Below are 25,847 nucleotides of genomic sequence, written 5' to 3'. Positions count from 1 at the left end.
CACACATAGAAGAGGCAGTGCACGCGGGGTGCCATTTCTAGCCCTGAGGCTCTTTGTTGCCCCTTGGAGGTCAGTTGGTAGAAAGTCTCTTGCCCACCGCTAGCCCTCCCCAGCGTCTAGGAGGGAGTTTAACATGGAGCTTTAAAAGAGTAATTTTCCCAGAAAAAAGCCTCTAATAACAACAAATTCACGTTCTGTCAGAGTTCATAGCTGTTAGTTGGCAGGGCTAAAAGCCCCATTTTGAACTCAGAAGGCATAACAACTAAATGCAAGGTTATGGGCAATTTGGATCATGCAAATACCCCCTATCCCTCATATCTTAGAAAATCAAAGACATTTTTAAGATGGGTTTAGATGATACTTAGGAATTCTTAATTTTGTTAGGCTTTGGTCATATAACACGGTTTTGTAAGAAAGTATCCCTTTTTAAGGAGATGTTTACTACAAGATGTAGGGCTGGAATGATATGATGCTTGATATTTGCTTTAAAATATTCAAGGAAAGGAAAGAATAGATGAAGCATAATGCAAAGTCTTGATAAGTGTTGAGTTTGGGCAATGGGTAAAAGGAAGTTCCTGATACTGTACTATTTTCTCGATTTTTCTGTATATTTGTGTATATTTGTAAAACGAAATTTCTGTGTTGCCACTTACTAACCTATGACCTTGGACCAATCGCTGAACGTCTTTGTGTTCCGGTTTCCTCATCAGCAAAGCAGAGGTAGTAACAATTCCTCCCTGGCAGACGTACTGTGTGGACGGACTGAACGGATGCTGCGGGTTCAGTGCACAGCCCAGGGCTGGCCAACAGAGCAGCACTCAATAATTATAGATTATCATTAGTATTATGTATGGATACAGGGTCAGGAAAATATTTTTCCTATCACTTTACACTCACCCTGCTGGTTTATTTGAGCTTCCTGTTTGATCCCAAGTCAACCTTGCCTTATCTTAGGAAACATGACAATGTGGGCAAGCAAATGCTAAAGCTCACGCCTAATTTGAATTGATTGTGGGTCTAATGACACAAGTACTTTCATATGATAGTGAGACTTAGTCATTAAGTGATGAGGGTAGTGGGGAGAGAGAATTTTGGAAGGAAAATATATCACAAACAATGTTTGCTGGTTAACACACTTTATATTTAACAAAATAATTTTTTAATAATATAGTCTTTTACACATCAAATATTGTTGCTAGAATCCCCTTTTTACAGTTTAGTGTTTAGTTGTTTTTTTTTTTTTCTCACTAGTTTTCAGGCACACCATTTTTCAAAGATTTTAGAAACTGAATCGTTTTTAACAGGCATCAGCTGACAAACAGGATGTTGATCCCTTATTTAAACAAAGCTGTAGTTAAAGCCAAGAACCAAAGAAGGAGGAGGAATAGGAGACAGTGGGGACAGTGGGGCTGCAAACAAAGCCTTCAAAAGTAAATAAATAAACAAACAAACAGATGAGACCAGAACTCTGTTGTTCAGAGTTTGGAAAGAATTTCTCAATGACCTGGATAGAAGGAAGTTGTAAAATGTTTATCGGTTTATGAGAAATTCTGTCACAGTATAGGTTCATCTCTCCCTACAGGGAGAAAAATGTCAGTGCTACAAAGTCTTAAAGGAAACAGCTTGTAGTGAAACTCAGAGGAAAAAGAAAATCCAACAACAACAGTAAAAGAAACCCCTCTCTCTGGCTGGTAACAGAGACCACAGAACAGCCTTCATTCTGCAAACTCTCTGAAAAGAGCTTCTTGATGGATATTACACTCCATTCTAGTAAGTTCTTGCTGCAACTATCACTGTGCCAAGACTTTGATGCAAATTGTCTGAACCCTGGCTCCCCAGTTACACTCTGTTTTCTAAAAAGGACATAGTAACTCCTTAATAATAGATAGGGTACTATGCTACATGGCTCTATTAATGATATTTTCTGGGTTTCAAACCTTATTCCTGTCATTTGTTATTATTATTTCCTTCCAAGAGTGTGGATTTTTGAAGCTGGCACCAGGCAACCTCCGGGCAAAGAAAGCTCAATAATACATCTCTGTCTAGACACAAGCTGAAGTGTGGAATGCCTTTACTTTGGAGTGCAGGAATAAATCATGCAGAATTGTTCATGAATGATTCATGACTGTCTATATGATGTATCCGTGGTGGCAACAAAAGGTACCAACCTTGCTGCAAATTGGTGTTCTAAGGGAACACGGCTTGATGTTCTTCCTCGGATGGGGCCGGCACGGCTGTTTGCATCGTACATGAGCACAGCGTACGTGAGAAATGTCAGGTCCAACTCATCAACGTTAATTTTGGAAATGACCATTCTTTCTTGATGACTGGAAATGCTTCCAGGGAGGAGAGGCTGACCATTTGAAATGAAAACCCAGTTGATGAGACTAAAGAAGTATGTCCTGAGGGTGGACCTATGGCAATAGAAGCCTCGCTCCATTTGGAGGAGACTGACCTCTGTTCCTTGGGGCTGCTGGTTGTGCATATATGTCCCAAAGGGCTTAGAGGCTCATCAAATCCACGGGCTCAGCCAGAGTCTGCTTGGTGTGCCGCCCTGGCAGAAACCACTCTGTACTGATGATTCTTAACCTCTGATTCTCAACCAGGTGAAATGTCCCTTCCCCACTCTTTGCAGACATTTGGCAATGCTGGAGACAATCTGTTGTTACGAGGGTGTTTGCTATTGGCATTTAGTAGATAGAGGCCAAAGATGTTGCTAAGCATCCATAAAATGCACAGGACAGCCCCCAACAACAACAAATTATCTGGCCCACGATATCAATAGAGTTAAAGTTGAGAAATCTTGTTTAGAATGTGGCACTCTGCGAGAACTGTGGCAAAGCCCAGGCTGGTGTGGAAGTGGAAAAGGAAAGAACATTGGTAGTGAAAACAACCTTAAAGTTTCCTCAAGGACCCTGCCAGATCCACGCCAAGTTTTTCAAGATAGGAGAGCAGAATAAGCAACTAATTATGCCATGTGGTTTCAGAATCCCCAAATTTATGCTTGACTCGAGGTGGCATCAGATACCCTGTGTATTTTATTTTTCTGTTACTATACGAGCAGCATTACCAGGGCAACCTTGAGACTCTTCAAAGGTTCACTTTAATTGTTCAGTATCTAATATATACATTTTAAAAAATGTTCAACAAATGGAATTGTATTGTGCAAGACTCACTCTACCCTAATCTTTAATTTAAATCAGCACTTGAGGTGGAAAGAGTGTCCTGAATCTGTGTTTTAGACATAGGGCTGAGTGGTCATTACTAAAACATGGCAAACACAGTCCCAAACCAAACAAAAACAAAAACGAAAACAAAAACAAATTCATGTGGGTACTACTGGCCTTCGGCCAAATCTGAACTCAAAAGCCAGGCATGTTCTGTCGGATTCAGATTCACAGTGGGGCTACTCACCCTGGTTCTGGTATTTATAGGACCACGTGACCGAGTGGGCTTAGAGTGTGTTAAGTTACAAACCGAACTGAGATTCAGCATCATGGGAATGTCTGGTGATTAATGCTGCAATTCTGAATTCCTGGCTCCCTTTGGATTCTTGAGCCAAGCTCATGGTGTTCTTCACATATTAGTTTTTGATTGGCAGTTTCAAGGTTTTGTGTCGGAAATGTGTGGTTTGTAAGATTTGTGATCCCCCACACATGGCACCAAGCACCAGTTCCCTGCCCCGCCCCAGCAGTACATCCGTCTGTACCCACCTCTCTCTTCTGAGCCTATACTGCGTGTTTCACCCAAGGTGGGGTGGTGATTGGTTGGATGCTTTTGTGTCTTCCTGGTCAGGAAGCGTCCTCACCCCTGATATTCCTTTACTAAAGCTTATGTGACACAACTCAAAACTTAACTGTGCAGTTGAATATGGCCCCTTAGGCTCTAAATAGAAAAAGAAATACTACAAGAGAAAAATGCCATGTGGGATGTACAGAAGAGTAAACATGAAGTAAATCGGCGGACAGTAAGCTGGCTGGCTAGAGGTGTCACCAGAACGGGAGCCTGTACGAGGCTGTTTCTTCCTTTTTGTTTCAGAAATCCAGTCATCAAGTCACCATCAAGCATGGATAATTACAAAAGCGGTTTCGATAGCTATATACTATATAGATCTTATATAGCAAGAGAGAAAGAGAGAAATTTCCTCTTAGCAAAATATTCACTTTTGTCAACCCTAAAAGGTTTTGCTGGTGACCCTGTTGTAGCTGGCAGGAGTTTGTTTGTTTGTTTTGTTTTGTTTCAAACATGTGCAGTGTGGAAGCCATAGCATCCTCTCCTAAGAACTCCTCATCGGTTGGGAATTTGTTCTACACAGTCTGCTTGCCTTGGCATTCGCGTTTTGAACACTGAGCAGGCTTCCACCAGTCCCCGTTGTGACAGTGACAGATGTTACATTCATCCACTTTCACTTCAATGCCAGCCGGGATTATTGTAGTTCCTGCAAAGCAGTTTGGACCTGGAACACACATAGATGTTGATTAGTTGATTAAATTTGAGTGGCTCCCATTTTCTCTTCCCTCCCCAACCCCCATTAAAACGCCAACCCCCAAAACCATGAATGAGTAGGTCAGACTACTCTTCATAGTTCACTACTGAGGTACTTTCTAGCCATCTCCTTTAAATGCAGACTTTCAACCTCTACTCTCTTGTAAACAGCTCATATTCCCCATGTGTATTTAAAAAAAAAAAAAGATACAGTGCTCAAAACAATCTTACCGTCTGTTACTGAGTACTGCAGTTTTCTAAAGTATGATTCTATGGATAAAACTCTAGTTGCTTTCTGCTCTGGGGTGTAAATGCTGCAGAAGCATCCCCTGAAACTCTAGAGGGTGTCTAGAGTGGTCTGCTTCAGATGATGGTACCCTGTGGCCTGCCCTCTCACTTCCATGGTGGGTGGGCCACAATGAACTTGTTCATTGCCTGGCTTTAGTACCTTCCCAAAGTCCAGTTCCTGGAATCTCCAGCTTGTTTCTTGATAACAATAAATAATTCATGACCAGATGATTTATTCATGCCCCAAACAAGCTTTGTTGGAGGTTCATTTGATTTTTATAAATGGAGCTCCTTTAATCTGCTGGCTATCTTTTTTTTTTTTTTTTTTTTTTTTTTTTTTTAAGAATGACCCAAATGGTTTGCTTTTGAAAGTCGGCAGGAATTTTATTTTACTTTCCAGATTCAGAAAAGCTTTACTGAAAATGTCACCTGCTTAGTAGAGATGGATGTTTTTAAAATTGACCAATCTTAATTTTTTACTTATCTTTCTCTCCTTTCTCTTAGTTTCCCTTTCTTCCCAAGGTACAAATGCCAGTATTCAGTACTGGTGATAGTATTTTTCAAAATCAAATGGAATAAAAATTGCTTCCCAAGATACAATGGATTGTAGTGGGGAGGTGCAAGTTGCTGTTTCTTTGAAACAATTTGGTGTAAGTTTCCAAAGTACAAATTTGGATAAAGAGAGGGAGTTGTGTCTACTCATGATTTATCGACCCAGCATTACTGGCCACTTTCCATAACCATTGCAAAGTAACACACATCAATATCAGTGTTCTACTTTCACTTTCTTACTGCTTGATAAGAATTTACGAGATTATCTTTACCACCAAATAAATGAAATCAGGGGTGATTTGTAGTTCCACTTCATAATTGAAATCTTTTATAAAAATGGTAGCTATGAAGTTGCAATGTATATTTCTCAACACAAATCTATTTAATACACTATGGCTTTAATCATCCATTGTTTTAGAGCTCCCAGACTTCAGCTGTGCATACATAAGCCAGTGACCTTTGTGTATCTATGCCTTTCCTTCACTCTTGGACAAACACCTGGGGCATGTGCCTGTGCATGGTTCTCATAGAGAACCGACCAGCAAGAGTAAGAGGGATATGATGGGTCATCAGTGACAGTTAAACAGTTAGCAAACCATCACCCACGACGGTACTTCTTGTTATGATGCTGTGGTTATAAGCTGCTGGCCATCCTAACTGCTGATGATTTAAGGATCACTGTTTTAGGATTTAACTCATTGTTTGATAGACTGAACTGTCTTTGGGGCTACACCTCCCCTGGGAAAATTCCACATGAAATCATTCATTTATTTTGGATCCAAAATAGAGGGAATCTGCAGAGAATTTGGCCCGGAGCCTTTTTCAGAATGTAGCTGGTTGTCTCACGGCTGTTGTTGACAGACCTCTCTCAGCCTGGCTAGTTCTACGCCAGCCAGGATCTGGACAGAGCTGAACTAGCTTCAGTAATCAAACATGATGACTGGATGACCGCTACCACCTGTTTTCCTGAAGCTCCCCCCCCCCCCCCCGGGGAAGCAGTGGTTTCTCTCTCTACCTTCCCACTGCTAATCAACTCTTCTCACCCAATTGTATGCTTGTAACTTTTCCAGATGGGGAAGGAAAAATAGTTTTTTTTCCTAAATAGTGGTTCTAAAACAAAGAAGTCCTGGAAACAAGTAGAATATGATCTAGTAAAGAGTTTTTTTTCAGTTTCTTGAAGGGATTTGGAAACTTCTCAGTAGATTCTTAAGAGTGCATGTGTGTATTTGTGTGTAAGCATAGGCATTCTGGTGGCTCACAGGGGGCAGGTTCATCTCAATGGCATAATAAGAGAAAAAAGGAGGGAGGGATTTTTGTAAAAAAAGATTTCTGACAAGTCACTGTGCATGTCTTGAAGAGATATTTTACTAGAGGTCTGGTTTTCCTATCTGCTCCTTTCTGCATGTGTTGGTGTCATACTATGATTAGTGTGTATTTGATCAGCCTCTCTACATCATTTCTTAAGAGCCCCTTAGAATGTGCTGCTTTCTCAGCACAGAAAATATTAATTTATCATGATGGACAGAATGCAAAGAAAGATCCTTTGCACTTTGCCAGGACTGAACAAAGTCACTGTCTATAAATAACCACCTTGATGGTCGACTTGGCGGCCAGAGGTATTTTACAGAATCAAAAATTCCCGTTTGATCTCATTAACAATGATTTTATTAGCATGCTTCTGAGAACTTCCAGTGTAACGAAAGCCTCAAGTGTGTGGTTAATAGTATTACCTGCTTAAAAGTAATTCAGATAATTGTGAAGCACAATGGCTGGCACTATTTAGAAACTGTTCTGGTTTTGTCCCTTTCTCCTTAATAGTGGTGACAGCAAATGTAACTGGTTTCAAGCATATGAGTGTCCTATATGGGTTCCTTACATAGGAAATCTATCTTTGTATTTATTCTCTTTATTAGGGAGGATGCTTTCTTTTTGCTTTGGTTTATGTGGAAGAATAAGTTTCTTAAGAGAGTAAACCCAATGGCAAAAGCAACGTATTTAGTGTAGAAGACTTGGAGAGATTCCAGGGGAGAGCAGAGAAAATGATTAAACCGAAGCCTGGCAAGTAGGACCTGTGAGAAAAGGTTAAAGGGATTGGAATTATTTAATCTTGAAACAGAAGACAGAGGAATAACTCAATAACTCTCTGGGAATTAAGGCTTATTATGTGAAGAGTGGCAACCAACTGTTCTTTCTTTCTTCAGACACCTACAATAAGAGGAGATGGAGATGAATTGATTCTCAAGGAATTGGAAACACACACACACACACACACACACACACACACACACACAGTAATTGCTCAGAGAACTGAGAACCGAGTTGCCAACTGTGTGGTGAGATCCTTAAGAACACAGGAGGTATCATGTGTCAGCTGAAATTGTCAGCTCCTTAAAAATAGGAACTGAAGGGCCACCTGGGTGGTTCAGTCAGTTAAGTGTCTGATTTCAGCTCAGGTCATGATCTCACAGTTTGTGAGTTCGAGCCCCACACCAGGCTCTGAACTATAAATGCGGAGCCTGCTTGGGATTCTCTCTCTCTCTCCCCCTCTCTGTGCCCTTCCCCCGCTCGTACTTTCTCTCTCTCAAAATAAACGCAATAAACTTAAAAAAAAAAGGAACTGAATGAATACCTGTCATTTCCTTTGGTCAGGCTTAATGCTGTGTTTGCCACATATCCCAAACTCAGTATATCTTTATTTCACTAAAAAGTATGAACTGTCTAGTTATATGATAGGAGCAAAATTATTTTTTGAACTAATATGTCAGACCTTACATATACATCAGGCTTTGCCCTAGTAATATTGGTATAGAAATCTCTGTCAATGAATGGTAAGACATAGGGATAATTTCTTGAGCACTTACTTCATGCCAGGAATTTGTGCCATTTAATCATTCCAATAAGCCATGTTAAGGTGCACATTCTCACCTTCAGCCATATAAACCATGTAAGGTACATTATCTCTGAGCCTCAGAGATAGAAAATAACTCGGCTGAGTTCATGTACCTAGGAAGTGGCATCAAAGGGATATGAATCAAATCTCTCTGATCTGTAGAACGCTTTTAATTGCCCACAAAAAGAGGCAAACGTTTAGGAGCACACTGCTGGCTTTCATTAACCCAGATCCTAAGCTTCTGATCAGAATCTCAAAGTCTAGTTGGTTTTAGTATTGAGGACGCATGGTCTGAGTTAAGAAGCTTGATGGTTAAAAATAAGTGAGACCGTCTTTCTATAGATAGTCATCAGATTTATTGGTTTTATATTGTATAATCTAATACTCTCCAGAAAACACAATTTATCTAACAACTACAAGAAATTTCCCATGGAGAAGATGCTTGAGTAGCGAAGCTTTGGTTTTCCTTCGGGTGGCATGAAATTCCCGCTGGTACTGGAAATAGACCAGATAAGAAGCAGAATGAAAGTGGACTATGACTTAGGAGTCCTGGTTCAAGTTGTGGTTCTATGATTGATTATCTATGTGACCTTAGGTAAGCACTGTGTAACCCAAAAACTAATGGGGACCCATATGGTCTAGTCTCAGAAAGGATTCATATTTTTGGAGATGCGTTAAAATTGGAAATGAAATTCAAATATTTACTAGGAGCTGGAACAGGGAAGGAAGAAGGGAAAGCAGGCTAGGGATACATCTACATGAAAAAGATCTTCCATGAAGCAGAGTTTTCCTATTATTCTGTACTTCGTTAAGTACTTAATTTACATGGTTATACAGTAAAACCTTTTTGGCAAACATTTTCTTTTCCACAATAGAAATTATTCAAAAGAAATCTTATAAGGGAGGCCATGCTCTGGTGCTTTGGTAAGGTGGTCATGAGGTGCCTGCTTCTCAGTCTTTCCTGCAGGATTATTTTTCGCCATCTTCCTACTTCAACCTTGCAGATATAGCTTATGAAGCATCTGCATAGAGTATCTAGTGATCAGACTTCTGACCACTGGCATTTGGAGTGATTTCATCCTGCTTCAATAATCTAAGAAGCCAGGAGAAAATAGATTCCGCTGTATTTGTGGTTGTAAGAACTGAGCAGATTTGCTCAGGCACTGAAGTTCTCCTTGCTAAGTCCTGAGATTTCCTGCATAAAAGAGCACATAGAAACTACATATAAAAGGAAGTCTATTGCTACTCTGATCACACCTCCTGCAGATGCTCCCTTGCTTACAGTGTTAAATGTCACATTGATTACATGGAGGAACAAATTCATAACCTGAAATAAGGTTCTGAAGAAGAGGATAACAGAGCTGTAGAAGGTTGTAACAGAGAACTTGGCCTATGGGTCCATGGAAAGATTTGGTTTGGGTGGGGGCAGAGGGAGAGTATGACTCAATGAACAGGTAGAAAAAGCTGTGGGGCTAGAGTGATGTGTGTAGCAAGATGTGGCCAGGAAGACAGTTGTCTGCAGGCGCTGGTGGTTCATACTGGCTTGCAAGAGCCAATTGTTAAGTATTCAGGAATTTTATAATCTCACGGACGTTATTTTGTCAATAGGAAGCCATTGAAGTATTTTAAGTAGAGGTGTGTGTATGTGCGTGCATGTGCATGTATATGTATTTAATCATGAATAAATGGCAATGAGCAAGAATGAAATATGGCCTTTTGTAACAATGTGGATGGAATTGGAGAGTGTTAGGCTAAGTGAAATAAGTCATACTGAGAAAGACGGATACCGTACGTTTTCACTCTTATGTGGATCCTGAGAAACTTAACAGAAGACCATGGGGGAGGGGAAGGGGGAAAAAAGTTACAGAGAGGGAGGGAGGCAAACCATAAGAGACTCTTAAAAACTGAGAAAAAACTGAGGGTTGTTAGCGGTGGGAGGGCGGGGAAAGTGGGTGATGGGCATTGAGGAGGGCACCTGTTGGGGATGAGCACTGGGTTTTGTATGGAAACCAATTTGACAATAAATTTCACATTAAAAAAATAAAATAAAAATAAAAAAATAAATGAACTGATCACAAAAAAAATCATGAAGTAAAGACATTGATTTAATAAATGACACCAGTGTCATTGTATGATTGGTCCATAGGGCACCCATTGTTGGAGTAGACATGATACATCTTGATGGAGGCACCAGACAAAGAGATAGCAAAGAGTAGAACACTTGCAGGCCCTGGCACTGAGTAACAGTAAAAACACATTCTTTTCTCCTTTGCTTTGAGGCATTAAAAGTCTCTGTTAAGATGCTGGAGTTATATGAAGTCAGTGTCAGTAATTAACACATTGGCTTAAGTGAATTGATCATATTATCCCTATACAAAGTAAGGTCTTAAGAGAAAATGCTCCAGGAAATGTGCAGTTTGATCTGGGGGGTGAGGGGGGAGGGAAGGAGAGCTGAAAAGGAGGGGTAATTTCTAGTGGGACACCTTAGTTGGAGTCCCTTTTGGGACCAGGATTACATGCAATCTGATGGAGACAGTGGACTGTTTGGGGAAGAGGAGGATCCTATCCGTCAAGCAACAAAATCATTTCTAGATAATTTAAACTTAAAATGCACTAATTAGAGGAAGCTGTATATAGAGAATATCCAGAATACCAAAAAGAATGAAGCTTGGAGGTAATATAATCAGGAACAAGGGCCAAACTCATGCTACAGATTTAAACCAGTAAAAATACACCTTGGGTGCAGATATAGCAGCTTGCTCCGTCAGTATCTCCAACCCAGGACCCTGGATGCTGCTAGAAGCATCATCACAGCTGCCTCTCTTACCAGTCCTGCCAGAAAAGAGGCTGTGGTCCCACACTTCTTGAAATTACTAGCTTCCAGTTTGAAGTCTGCGGCAGGTAATCCTGGAGACAGAGCTTAGTCAACTGCCTGTACCCTAGCTGCAAGGGAGGCTGGAACACAACTACCTGGCAGTTGTAGCTTTTCTAGGGAGAAATGGGCTTTCTTTATGTATAGAGGATTCCCTAGTCATAGGAAGGAGGCAGTCGTTCATTTCTAATGTTAAGATGGATGAGGAGAGACAGGTCAATGAGGGCAAATTTCACCTGTTTCAAGTTTGTTTGTTTCCAGGCTGATGGCCAATATGTTTGTCTCGCATCAGAACACAAAATAAACATTCAGAACGAGATTGCTCTAAACATGAGTGATATAGTTGTTAATAAGACAAAGTTTCTGCCTTCAGGTTGTTGATATTCGAGTAGGCTGAATCAGATAAAAGGCACAGAAACAAACATGGCCATTTCCAGTCATTCCCTGAAGAAAGTAAACAAGACCAGTTGAGGGCCAGACCAAGAGTGGGAAAATTCTTTATGGTTTACAGAACATGTTTATATATGTTTTCTTATTTCATATTCACCCTAAGGGTGTAAGGTGGTTATCATTGCACAGGTGAGGGAAGTAAAGCTCAGAGAGATTAAGGGACTTGATAAAAGGCAGAGAACACATGGCAGGAGAGCTTACATTTCAGCTCTCCTATTCCGACCCCTGGTTGACTGCTTTCCTTGAGGAGAGTCTTTGTTTATGTTTACTGTTATTTCCTCCAGTGGCAGTCACAATCAGCTCTCCTGTTTGTGACTTCCAGCAGTTAACACTTTTTGACTACTTCTTAAGTAGCAAGAATTTTCATGAATGACCTTATTTCTTCCTCACATGCACTACCATTTTGTTTTTATAAGAGAGACAAGGAGGCATAGAAAGTTTACAGATGACTTCGAGAAAGGCACACAGCTGGTAAGGGATGGAGCTGGGATACACAGCCAGATTGCCCTGTTCCATCCCAGAAGTGAATCTTTTCTGTGAGCTGCTTTTCACTTCCTTCAAGTTCTAATAGAATCTGGGATATGGTAGGATGTATTAGAGGGGAAAGGCTAGAGAATTTAAATTCCTGTTTCTTGAGAAAGAGAAGTATATGTGTGTGTGTGTGTGTGTGTGTGTGTGTGTGTGTGTGTGTGTGTGTAGGTAGGTAAAGGGGTGAATAGGCAAAAGGGCGAATGTAAAGGGGAAAACCTGGCTATGAAATCCCCACATGGAGCAGAGAAGTAGGCCCCTCCAGCAGCTTTATTCAGCCTCTTTTTCGTAACTGCAAAGCAGGAGTCACTCCCAACAAGCAGATCTGGCTGAGAAGGCAGCACGATTCTTGTGATCATCTCAGAGGGCAGCCAGCCTGGCACTGAGATGTCTCAGTAGGTGATGCCTTGTTCTTGTTGCTTGTCGACCCAGATCCTCTTTACAGCCAAGCTTCCTCCTTCCCAGTGACTACAAAAACCAAGCTGCTCATGACTACTTTATAGATGCTTCCAGATTATAAATTGGTATGGTGTCCCTGAAAATCCTTTTTCTGACAACAACTTCATATTGCTTAATAGTCCCCTTTTGAGTATTGCAATTTCTGGCCTTGATTTGAAAATTTATTATTGACGCTTGGTGTCTTTTAGAAATTGGTTGTAAATGATCTTCCTGCTGCATAAATGAGGCAGATTCCTATTGTGCAAGGCCATAAACATCCTATATTTATTTGGCAGGGCATCTAAATCATTGTTTCAGCAAATAGTAGGCTTGCAGGCCTCAGTCTGGGGGTACAATTGGATTGGATTATGTTCTTCCTTTCAACTGATTTTAATTCTCTGCTCCATGAAATCTGATAGATGTTGTTATGCTACTGAAAAGCAAATAGGCTTTCTGATCAGGTGTACCCATTTTCAATTATTAAAATCTTGGAGAAAATGGTTGTAAACCAAAAAAAAAAAAAAAAAAAAAACAGTAATGAGAGCTGATAGCAGTTAAAATTTTAGTGACTGAAACCTCCCCAGTAACATGTTCCAATGGCCCTGTCAGGCCTGGACAGACAGAAGTTGCTAAAGGGAGATTCCAGCCCAGAGAATGCAAGCCTCTCTCAGCCTGCTTTTCGTCACCCATCCCTACGTTACCTCACAACCATTTTATTAAACCTAAGAACAAAAAGCTTCCTCAGATTAAGGTGGCAAGATTCAGGAAGGATTGTTTTCTTTGAGGCTGCCCTAGAGGTGCCTGTTAATCATTTTATTTGAAAATTCAATATTGCTGAACTCCCACACAAATTTCAGTGTGAGAGCTCCAGAGAGTTTTCTGGCCCTTAAGTATGTAAGATTTATAGCCTGGTGCTCCAATTAAGTGAAATTCCGGGTGCAGAGCGGAGAGTGGAAGGACACGGTCAAGCTACACAATAAGGGTAAAGGTTGGCTAATTTCAGGAGAATCAGCAGGCTCAGAGAATCAGGAGCAGTTCAAATTCTGCATTAGTGGGACCCATATGCCCAGTCTCACCTTCAGAAGGATGTGTGGTCAGAACATGGCTTAATTTGCTGTTGTATAAAACATTTTATCTGCTCAATTTTTGCTTCAAATGATGAAATAGTCCTATTTCTATTGTCCAATTGAACAATTGACTTATTGTCAAAAGTCCAATTGTTCAAGCTACAATAAGACTCCCTCCCCTTGTGAGAGTTTTCACTGGTTTTCAGATCACTTTTTATTTTTCTCTCCACAATCCTAAAATTAGGAAGAATGGGTATAATTGTACCCATTTTACAGCTGAGGACACTGAGGTTCAAAGAAAGAAGGAATGAGGTGATTTACTACGTGTGAGATTAGATCTCTGGAGTCATACCCTCTATGTTTCAATCTTGTTTCTGTCATTTACTAGAGATATCATCTCAGCAGTGTCCCTAGCCGTAAAGTGGGAATAATATTGAAATAAGTATGCCTACCTTATGAGATTTTGAAAAAGCAAATGAATTAATACATTAAAGGACTTAGAGCAGCGCCTGTCACATATGAACATGCAGTACATGTTGTTGCCATTTATTCTGATTATTATTACCTGAGTCACAATATAGACTACTTTGGGCAGGATATGGATTCTAGGGCCTTTGATTTCTAGTCTAATTAAAATAAATGAGAACATCAGTGATGAAATTAATCTTATTAATGCCAATTAATATTTTTTTGCAAGGTAAATGAGCATACAACAGTAAAATCATTTCTACATTTCCCCAGATTTGTTGACTGTTTACCAGGAAGCAAGGCAGATGAAAAGAACACCTAGAAGGAGCATCCCTGGGGAGAATTAAAGGGAGATCTATTAGAATGAACTAGCTGTTGACCGTAGAAGGATTCATTAGAAAAATGATTTAAAATGGTTTGGTCAATTAATGATGACTGGTTTCGTTTGTTAGAAAGAAATGTCCAGATATGGTGGGAGAAAGTCTAAATTAAAGGCTAGCAAAGACTACATTGTATAAGGAGAGTGTATCTAAACATCTGAATTACCTTTCTGTCCATCCATCCATCCATCCATCCATCATCTATCTATTGAGTCTTCTACAGTATTTTTCTTGAAAACAAGAACACTATAAGTGCAAATGGCCACCAATCATGGACATATTGAATAAATTATGTGTGCGGCTCCATAGACTCTTCAGTAGCTATTGAAAATGATGAATTAAAACCTCCAACTGACTTGGAGAGATTTTCATGAGTTGTAACTGAATAAGAACGGGATTATATAGCAAAGTGGGTACAATATTGATCCTATTTTAATAAAACAAATAGAGATATACTTCTGTTTGTATGCTTGACCAGAATTATATGCAGATAGAGGGAAACTAAAGAGATACCAATACTAAATTGTTAACATGGGTTATCTTGCTGGAGAGAGGGATTGCTGTTGGTGGAGGGAGATGAATAGGACAAAGTGTCAGGAGAAAAACAAGTACATCATATCATGATATGTGCAAGTGTGTCATGATTCTATGTATAAAACAGAGTTCTTACATTAGCATGCATTTTAAAATCAATGTGTACACTTAATGATGTAATGGTTCCTTTTTTCCCTTAAAGTCTGTTATTAAATTGATAATGCAGCAATCAGGTGAGGAAATGTAGTGAAAGTCATAAAAAGGGACAGACCAAACAGAACTATTAATATTCATTTTCTTGACTCTAAAGTTTTATGGCTATGCTGTGTAGTACAGTAGCCACTAGCCATGTCTGCCTATGAGACATTGGAAATGTCCCTAGTCCAAAATGACATGTGCTGTAAGTGCAAGAAGTAAACATGAGTGGAGCACCTGGGTGGCTCAGTCGGTTGAGCATCCAACTCTTGGATTTGGCTCAGATCATGATCCCAGGACCCTGGGATTGAGCCCAGCATAGGGCTCCATGCTGAGCATGGAGCCTACTTAAGATTCTCTCTCCCTTCCTCTCTCTCTCTCTCTCTCTCTCCCTCTCCTTCCCTCCCTCCCTCTCTCTCCTTCCTTCTCTCCCACTCGTGTGCGCGCTCTCTTTAAAATAAAAACATCCCCCCAAAATACAATAGCTCATATTTTTATTAAATATTAAATTAAGCTCATAGCTTAATATTTTCGTGTCAATTATATGTTGGATGAAAATATTTGAGGTATATTTGGTTCAATAAAATGTATTATTTCATCCCTTTTTTTAGTTTTCTAAAGTGGCTAATTAAAAACACGTACTTAAAAATTGTTTAAATTTAACATTAAATTTAGAACATTTAAAATTACACATGTGGCTTTCATGATATTTTTATTGGTAACAGCAACAAGGAATTACCAAAGGATAAAGAGCTGTCCCTAAAGGCCCAGAGGAAATCTTTATGTAATCTGGTAGGAAAGAATGCTGCCTGTTGTGGAAAAGGGCATATCTTTAGGACAGGGTTGCTCAGTGTGAGCCTTGATCATCAGCGTCACTGAGAACACCTTTGAAATGCAAATTATCCAGCCCCACTAGACACTGGCTGAATCACAGCCTCTGGCTAGGGAACCCACAGTCTGTGCTTTAAGGAACATTTCAGGTGATTCCAATGCAGGTTGAAATTTGAGAACCATTACTTCAGGATAAGGCAGAGCTTGGATAAGAAAGAACCTTACCTTTGGGCACCACGAAGATAGCAAGCATAGTTAGCCTGAGGTTTGGACGATGCCTCGAAATAGACTGAGTTTATCCAAAAAGCAATGAATTCATCATGCTACAACAACATAGGCTTTTAGCAACAGGGTCATTCTTGAGGAGAAATTCTGAGCAAGTAAATGGTGGTTAAATGGTTCAATTACTTTCAAGTTTCAGCATAGCATCTGAGCTGTCATTATTGTGTTTCGTTGAGAAGTGTGATTTTTACCCACATGACAGCTTTGAGAATCAAAGAGTCATGTGTGAAACTTGGCATTTGGAACCATTTTGGCTGCTCTAATGACCTCACTTTCCAAAAAACAAGTTGGTTATTATTGGAAAGAAAATAGTATATATTTATCTCTGGGATAGAAACAGGTTAGAAAAGCTTGTGTGACAGTTTGTCTAACTTTCATATAAAAATATAAAATTTCTTTAAGCAACAGGCTTTCTACTTCTGACAGCTAATTTAGTATCTTTGAAAATTGCCTCCTTCATTGATGAAAAAATTGCAAACCTATTTTTGTTTCCTTAAAATAATATGCTTGAGTGAACACACTAAAATGGACGTCATATCCTCACTGGAGAGAGGGACATAAGGCAATGGGTGTGCTTACCAACAAAGTGGGCATCACCACAGACACGCAGACACACGTGCATGCACACGCACACACAGACACATCACTTCATGATGGATATAAAGAGAAAACTTTCCATTTTCATTCTCTATGTTCAAAGACATAAAATGCCTTGCAACTGAAAAAAAGGTGATGGGAAGATTATTTCATTATTGGATTATATGACCAAAGATGCCCTACTGACATTTCTGTGATTTTCATAGTGATGTATTATTAGATATGCCATGGGTAATTTAAGTAACAAAGTGACATTTTTGCTAATGTCCATCTAAATAGCTAATAACTGTGACACAGAAATGATGACAAGATTAAAATAAATAGTAAAAATATATAGTCTACAAACTGTATAACGAGTCTAGAAATATTTTAGTCTGGAAATACAATGCCCACCGGACAGACGTATTTCCTTCCTATATGCATATGGCAAAAGTAGATATTGAATACCAATAAGGGGATAAAGTTTATGGAAAATAAAAGGAAGACTAAAAGGAAGAATACACATACTAAGGGGATTTAATCTAGTCTAGAAGTTACAGAAGGGTGCCTTCAGGAATAACGGGAGGTAGGGACAAAGGAGTGACATGAACAGCTCCTAAGTGCAATAAAAGCTTGGTGCACAGGGAAGCATTTGAGATAGTGCAGAGTAGAGAGTCAGTGGAAGGTGGGCTAAGGATAGAATAGAGACATAGGTAGCAGCTAGTTCTTAGTGTTTTTTTTTAAACTATATTTTGGATTTTGGATTGCATCTAAAGGGCAATCAAAACCATGACATCACCAGATTTACTTTTTAAATAGAATACACTGGCTTCAATGTAGATAATGAGTTGAGCAGAGGTGAAGACTCTATTACAGAAAGTAGACCAATTTAATCAGTTCTTGAATTAGTCCAGGCAAAGATAATCGTGGTGAAGACTAGGGTGGTAGCCCTGGAAATAGAGACCAATGAGTGAGTTTGAACAATATTTAGGAGGTCCAATCAACATGATTTGGTGGTAGACCAAATGTGTGTAATAAAGTAGAAGATGATTTAAGCAAGGTTATGGGACACTGATGAATGACCAGGATTTGGGGGAAAAAGAATGTAGTTAATGTTAGAAAATTTGAACTGCTATACACATGAATCATTTGAATGGAGATGAATAGCAGAACAGAACTGACTGAGCTGGGCAGAGAGAGTTGGGAGTTTCTGGCAAATGAATGGTAATGGAAGCCAAAGGTGTAGATGTGGTTTCCCTGGAGCTTGGTATAGCCCAGCAAGAGAGTCTAGGACACCATTATCATTTAAGAAGCAGACAAAGAGTTGTGGCCAACCAAGGTGACTTAAGAAGTCTTCAAAGAGGAAGAAGAAAAAGCAGTAGTATGTGGTATCCAAGAAGCAAAGGAAAGGACATGCTTCTGGTAGGATAGATGACAGCAGTGTCAAATGAGGTTGAGATGACAACTGATATAGGGACAGAGACATGCTTATTGGTGACTCCCAAGAGCCATTTCTATGGAGTAGTGAAGGTAAATGCCAGGCTGAAGAAAGTTGAGGAATGGGTGGGCAGTAAGGGGATATAGACATACAGTCCAGTCAGTAGCTGTATGAGGCCAAGGCTGAGGAAGGATATTTAAGGTGAGAGAGATAAATATGTTTAAATGCTGGTGGAAAACAAATAGAGGGGGAGAGAGAGGTTGAATATAAAAAAAAAAAGTAGGGTTGGCAAGGTGGGGAGAATACTTGATAGAACAGAGTGTCTGAGAAAGCCAGAGAACATGGAATTCTATGTTCTTAGATAGCAGATAGAAACCCCCTTCCATCGTGATAGGCAATAAGAGGCTGAAGGAGTTTGTATCTGATAATTTTTATTTCCTCTAGGAAGAAAGAGGGGCACTAATCTGCTGAGTGGAGGGAGAAGGTGAGGAAAGGGAGGGGTTGAGGCAGGCTTTGGGGAGAATGAAAATGCTGACTGGAAACAATGAAATTATTGAACAGGTGAAGGTCCAGATGAGGATGGTGACCACACTTTGTAATGGTACCAATTTGTTTGTGCAGTCGTCTCCATGAGAGCTCACCTATATTGAGAAAGAGTGCCTTAAGCAGGCAGTCATGATTTAATAGCCTGTCACCTTGGGTGAGTCACTTATCTCTCTGTGCTTCCATTTCCTCATCTATGACCTGGGAACAGTAAGAGTATCCACCTGATGGGATTGTTGTGATTCTTACGTGAGTTCATACACACAAAGTATGGAGAATAGTCAGTATATGGTATGCACTCAGTAAGTGTTAGCTATTCTCTAGTTTTGGGGCTTTGGCAGTCTTATGGTGATGAAAACAAAGGGATGGGAGATATTAACAAGAGAGTAGTTGAAATTGTAGACAAAGGACTTAGGCTGGGGAACAAAGGGAAGTGAAGCTTATTCACCAAATAATTAGGTTATTTTATATTTACTGCAAGTCCTCCTGGTATGGACTCCTGGCCTAAGATTATAGTATGCTAGGTTTGCTGACAGAATTACATACAGTGTTATGGAAAATGAACATTATCTGAGATTTGTCATTTCAGGTCCTATGCTATACTTTGGCTGTGGTATCCAATGCATAAGGAATTTATGTTGAAAAGATATTGTGTTGTTGTTGTTTTATGAGAACTTTAGCTAGAAGCATATCCTGTGTGTCACCATTTCATGTTCTGAATTCCTGTGAAATGGGAAAGTTCTTAAAAAGAGAGAAAAAAATCATAAGCAATATTAAGGGAATTCCCTCAAGTTAAGGCAATTTTGTTTAAAGGCTGTAAATTTGCCAACTGTTTGTTCTTTTCCTTGAGGTCCACAGTGCAATTTAAGGCAGAAAAACAATCAGTCTGGCCCAAGCTTGAATTGTTTCAGAATAAACAACTTCCAAAACTGAACTTCAGAAAGAACTCTCTGCTTTGCTGATGTATGGAGACACACAGAGGTGCAATTTTGTCTCTGATAATACATTTTGTATGGTCATTCAGATCATGCATCGGAACCCTGGCCTTGTATCATAAACATAAATGGACTTTAGATACCAATATTTATTTCCAGGTAGGAAAATTAGTGAGGGTTTATACAGAAAAAATATTACTGAAGAGCCCATTGAGTTTTCTGAAAATAGGAAAACAGTTTCATGCCTTAACAAGCAAATAAATAAGTTACAATTATAGACTTAAGTCCTACCCCTCTACCCCCGGGGAGTCTAGAAATCTTGATTTTATTCTTGCCTGTGCAAATAATTTTTCCTTGAATTTAGAGGAAACATTTAGAAGTGGGGAGGACAGAGAGAAGAGGTATCCAGAGAGTTCAGGTAAGGTCCAAATGTGGCCAGTCTCATCTCAAGGATATCCCCAAGTCTGCTGCCTTCCCAGGAATTACCAATGGCTAGATATCAATTATATCAAGAATAGCTTACTCATTTATTTACGAACATTTGTTGAAAGCTACCTAGGTGCAAATCAGTGAAGATACAGTGATAATAAGACCACCTCCCAGCTCTTAATGAGCTTCCACTCCAGCAGAAGTGAGGCAAGTACACAGAAATAGAACTCTATGGGAGAATGGATGAGGGGACCTAATAAAAACTGAGGACAAAGAAGGCTTCCTTGAAGATGTGAAGATTGAGTGGATCTTGTGGGAAGACTGGGAAATAGTTTGGTGAAGGATCGGGGTGACGGTGGTGGATAAGAAAGGATAGTGCAAGCTAAGTAAGTGGAATGAGCAAGAAGGGGTTATGATTCATTGGAAAAAATGTAAAGATTCTATGTAGCTTAAGTTTAGGGTCCCAGTAGGAATGTAGGGAGCTGAGGCTGGAAGAGTAGGAAGGACAGTGGCCAGGTTCCAGAAGACCTCGTAAGCCGCACTGAGAAGAATGGCGTTCACTGTTAAAAGCATCAAACTGCTACTAAAGGATTTTCAAGTGGTAGAGTAGCATCATCATATTTATGCTAGAGTCAGAATGCTCTAGTGTGGGGTGGGGCTGGAAGGCACCCAAGCTGGAGGGTGCAAGAGCAGTAATTGCTCCAGGAAAGAAATGGGAAAGGCCTACAATGAATCAGTGGCAACAGGAGTGTAGAAAAGAGGATGAGCTGGGGTAATAGTAAAGAAAGTAGAATCGATAGAATATGAATGTAAGTAGTATGGAAGAGGAAGGACATAAAATGTTTATAGTTATTGCTGATGAGTGGATAGCAAGTGGTATCTTTCACTGACGGGAGTCATACAGGATTAAGTAAGGTCTGGAGTTCAGTTCTACAATACTGAGTTTTAAATGTCTTTAGAGGTCAGAGTAAGTAGTGGGATATAAGGGTTGAGACATCAAGGGTGATATTTGAACTTAAAGCACCATTTCAGGCATTTTCAAGATACAAATGGTGACTGCATCCATGGAAGTGGCCTCTTTGGAAGAGAGAGAATAAGTAATGGGAAGGTTACTATTGATGGAACCCCAAGGAACTAACATTTAAATCATGGGTAGAGGAATAGAACCCTGACAAGGGGTCTGGGAATGGATGACTCTAAAAGTGATATAAGAAGATGTAATGGAAGTCGGTAGAGAAGAAGGATTCAATAAGGAGTCAAGTGCTACTGGGATGTGGAATGAAATAAGTTGAATGTATATTTAGAATCCAGCAGGCCCTGGATGGCCCAGGCCAAAGCAATTTCTGTATCCTTGTGGGGAGGAAGCTGGATGTCAACAGGCTTAAAAGTGACATGTGGAAAAAAAAATAGACTACACATTCAGGAAGCCTTGTTATTATTTTATTGTATTTATTTTTATTTTATTTTATTTTATTTTATTTTATTTTATTTTATTTTATTTTACTTTTTATTTTAGAGAGAGATTGTGAGTGAGTAAGCAGAGGAGGGGCAGAGGAAGAGGGAGAGAAAGAATCTTAAACAGATTCCACATCCAGCATGAGCCTGACATGGGGCTTGATGTCAGGACCATGAGATGGTGACCTGAACCGAAGTCAAGAGTCTGACACTTAACCGACTGAGCCACCTAGATGCCCCCAGGAAGCCTTGTTTTGAAGAGAAGTTGAGATGTGGGCTATGTGACAAGAGGAAGAACTAACTGGGCTGGAATTTATTCATTCAATCAATTTGAGCCCTTATATTTTTTTATTTTTATTTATTTTTTTAAGATCAGGGGGATATACCTATCTATAGGCTGAGAGGAAAGAAGTCATGGTGAAGGAAAGATTGCAGGTTTGGAGAAAAGGAAGTGATAGGTGCTCATGCAGGGAATGAATTCTAGGACTTGCTAATCAAAGTAAAGCGACAATGGCTTTTATCATAAATGGATGTTGAATTTCATCAAATGCTTTTTTATTTTTGCCTCTATTGAGATGCAACAACACAGATGGATGTAGAGGAGATTATGCTAAGTGAAATAAGTCAGGGAAAGACAAATACTCTATACTTTTATGTGGAATCTAAACAACAGGGGCGCCTGAGTGGCTGTCGGTTAAGGGCCCAACTTTGGCTCAGGTCATGATCTCGCAGTTAGTGGATTCAAGTCCCGCGTGGGGCTCTGTGCCGACTGCTTGGGGTCTGGAGCCTGCTTGGATGCTGTGTCTCCCTCTCTCTCTCTGCCCCTCCCCCGCTCATGCTCTGTCTCTCAAAAATTAATAAACATTAAAAATTTTTTTAAATAAATAAACAACAGAATGAACCAAGACGAAACCAAAACAAAGTTCAGAAACAGACTCATAAATACAGAAAACAAACTAGTGATTGCCAGAGGGGAGTGGAGTAGGGGAATGGGTGAAATAGGTGAAGGGGATTAAGAGGTACAAACTTGCAGTTACAAAATAAATAAGTCACAGGATGTAAAGCAAGGGCAGGGACTATACAATCAATAATATTGTGGTAGGTTTGTGTGGTGACAGATGGTAACTAGACTTAACGTGGTGGTCATTTCCTAATGTGTATAAGTGTCGAATCACTATGTTGTACACCTGAAAATAATGTATGTCAACTGCCCTTCACTAAAAAGTAAAATGCCATGATCTTAGGGCCAGCAACAGAGGCATCACCAGGGAGCTTGTTAGAAATGAGCAATGTCAGGCCCCACCCAGACTTCCTAAACCAGAATCTGCCTTTTGAGGAGAAAGAAAATTCTCTTGAGATATGAAGATAAGGACTATAAGATTTGAAAGTAAGGTGAGGTACTTTTTTTCATGTTCACAAGGGAGGGAGTTAAAAGGATGCCATTTTGCTGTGAAGAAATGAGGCAGTTTACTAAGAACAAGAGGAGAATGGGGTCCAAGACAGCTCACTCTCAAGGTCTGAATCAGTAGCATGGAAAGTTTGATTGAGAAGGAAATGTTGGGGTCCACTGTGGTATGCCACTGAATGTGTGAATGTGTCTGCCATCCCAGGGCTCTTATTAGAGGAGGCAGACTCTTTGGTTGATGGTGTTTGGGGTTTTATGAGGCAGGTGGAAGGCGACAGGAAAGAGGGTCAATTAATGAACCATGAGGTCTAGGTTGGAAAGAGAAATCAATACAAATCCATGGGAACTGGTAGATCGGAAGGAATTGGGGATCCATCACAGTCACGGATAGAAACGAGAAATATTATACTGCCAGCAACAGTGGCCGCTTGTCCAAAAAAAAGGCAATTCCTTCCCACTGCACAGTTTTTTGTTTGTATGTTTTATAGATAACCCCACTAAAACATTTTGTGTTCTCTCCCTGCCCCTGGTTTGCTACCCAATCGGAATCTGAGGCTGTTCCAGGTGCTGAAACTGCTGACTATGATAGCTTCCTCATAATGAAATCTACTATAGCTTCTCAGTTCTTTAAATAGAAATAAGTAGACTTGTAAAATCTGACTGAGGATTTTAAAAGACCAGAATGATGTTCTTTCCTGTCTTGAATGCCCTTTATTTTTTTTTATAACCATTTGCAAAATTTATGCTCGAAGTATGTTATAAATGCTACACTGATTCTCCCCCCCCAAATGTTCTTTCTTTAACTTTTGAACCTCAAAGCACTTTGTTCCTCCCTTATGACACTATTAAACTCTCTCCCTATATATATATTTTAACATAGTTGAACAGTTTTATCCCTTCTAAGAGATTATAAAATCTTGAATAGCGGGGAGCTGCCTTGCTAATTTTTGTTGCAATGTTCCTCAAAGAGGAGATTTTGTAGCTGAGTCTCAGGGTTCAGGAATGGGGTGGGAGGGCCAGAAAGGTAATGGTAGAGAGAGGGCTGGTGGAAGATGATGGAAGGTATTTTGTATCAAAACTAGATGTTTGTATTTTTTAACCTCCAGAATGGGCAGCCACTAAAAAGTTTCAAGTAGGGAAAGGACATGATATTAACATTCCTGAAAGCTTACTCTGTCTAGAGGGTGGAGGACTGAGCAAAGGCCTGTAAGATGAGAAGCCAGAGTGTGAGTTACAGAACTATTGTGATTGTCCAGGTGAGGCACAAGAGTTTTGAAACAAGGCATAACTTCAGGTCTGAATAGGAAAAGCCTCATTTAATACATGATGGGACTTAATGATCGTGGATGTAGAGGGTGAAAGTAGAGGAAGAAGCCTGTAACTTGTCCGTGGTTTCTGGATTGGATGACACAAGTAATGCCATCTCCGAAGATGGAAACGGGAAATCAGGTTCAGGCAAGAGGGGGAGGGGATGGTGAGATGTGGAGAGTGGGGACTGAGTGGTTCAATTTAAGATATTTTAAAATACTCTACTTGTGGTAATAAATGTTTGTTGAGTACATTAGAAAAAAAAAAAGAACGTGAGACTGTGTTTTGAACTTTAAAGAAGAGCCAAGGTGGAAATGGAAACATGTTATTAAAAATATTTACATTTATTTCCCCAAGTGGAATTTATAAACTGCTCCTACTGCCAAGTCTGTGGTGGGGAAGCAAAACATCTGGTTGAAATTCCACTGACCTTTAGATACACCCAAGTTTTCATATGATGCTCATTTTCATTCCAAATGGCAGAGCACAGCCCTAGGGACCGTACTTTCTGGAGCATTTGAGTAATAAAGAGAATTGTGCAGCACTTGCGTTTCACATGCAGATTTTCAAGCCAACCCCATTTGAAACACTGAGTTAGGCACTTTTTAAACATTTGCCTGTCGGAGTTTGTCCCCTTTTCGCATCAGAAATTTTGCAGAGTGATCGTAAAAGATATTAAGAGGTAAAGTCTTTGATCCGGTCAGTGTTTTTCTCTGAGCTTTAGCAAAGGAATCCAGAGAGGGCAATGACAGGGGCATCAGGGAGGTTTTGCATAGGAATCTAGAAGGAAAGGCCAAAAAATGTAGCCTCTAATTCTACATAGACTTCAATCTTTTAAAACATAACTATATGGCTGTGCCAATTCCTTAATACAGCTTGTTTGCTGCATCAGCATAGCTTAATGTTGTCCTAATTGCTTCTTTTCATCTATGATTCTCCAATGCTTTGGAGGGGGGATAATGTCCTAAGTATCTAGAGGTACTGTTTTTTGTGTCCCTTTTGGCGTATCACCTGGGGTAGGCTAAATAATGGCCTCCCTACAGTGTCCACATCCTACTCCCTGGAGGCTGTGAATATGTTACCTTACATGGTCAAAGGGAGTTTCCAGGTTTGATTAAGTTAAGAATTTTGAGATGGGGAGAGTATCATCGATTCTCCACATGGGCCCAGTGTAATTACAAGGTTCCTTATGAGAGGGAGGCAAGAGAATAAGAGTCAGTAGAAAACGTGATGAAAGAAGCAAGGGGTTGCAGTGATGAGAGAAGGGAGTCATGACCGACCAATGCCACCGGCTTCTAGAAGCTAGGCCATAAACAGAATCTCTCCTGAAGCCTCCAGAAGGAAAACAGTATGGTCCAGCCTTCATCTTGATTTTAGTCTTCTGGCCTCCAGAACTGTACAAGAATACATTTTTGTTGTTTAAGACTGTAAGTTTGGGGTAATTTGTTACAGAAATGATAGGAAACTGAAACACCACCCCTTGAGTCGACTTGTAGAT

At 40.0% G+C, this 25,847-nt stretch overlaps 1 protein-coding gene across 1 annotated transcript in view; it reads right to left on the bottom strand.

Moving 5' to 3' along the window:
- Nucleotides 1-1,119: 1,119 nt before the first annotated feature.
- Nucleotides 1,120-25,847, bottom strand: part of VWC2L (von Willebrand factor C domain containing 2 like) — a 162,654-nt gene continuing 137,926 nt past the window's right edge. The window contains exon 4 of the mRNA XM_045481135.1: nucleotides 1,120-4,456. Within this exon, the coding sequence (XP_045337091.1) occupies nucleotides 4,308-4,456 (149 nt within the window). The 3' untranslated portion in view covers nucleotides 1,120-4,307. The remainder of the gene's footprint in view (nucleotides 4,457-25,847) is intronic.

Source organism: Leopardus geoffroyi, chromosome C1 (assembly GCF_018350155.1).
Source record: "Leopardus geoffroyi isolate Oge1 chromosome C1, O.geoffroyi_Oge1_pat1.0, whole genome shotgun sequence".
Classification (NCBI taxonomy): Eukaryota; Metazoa; Chordata; class Mammalia; order Carnivora; family Felidae; genus Leopardus; species Leopardus geoffroyi.
The sequence above is the reverse complement of the archived record's forward strand: the minus strand, read 5'-3'. Positions and strand labels throughout refer to the sequence as shown.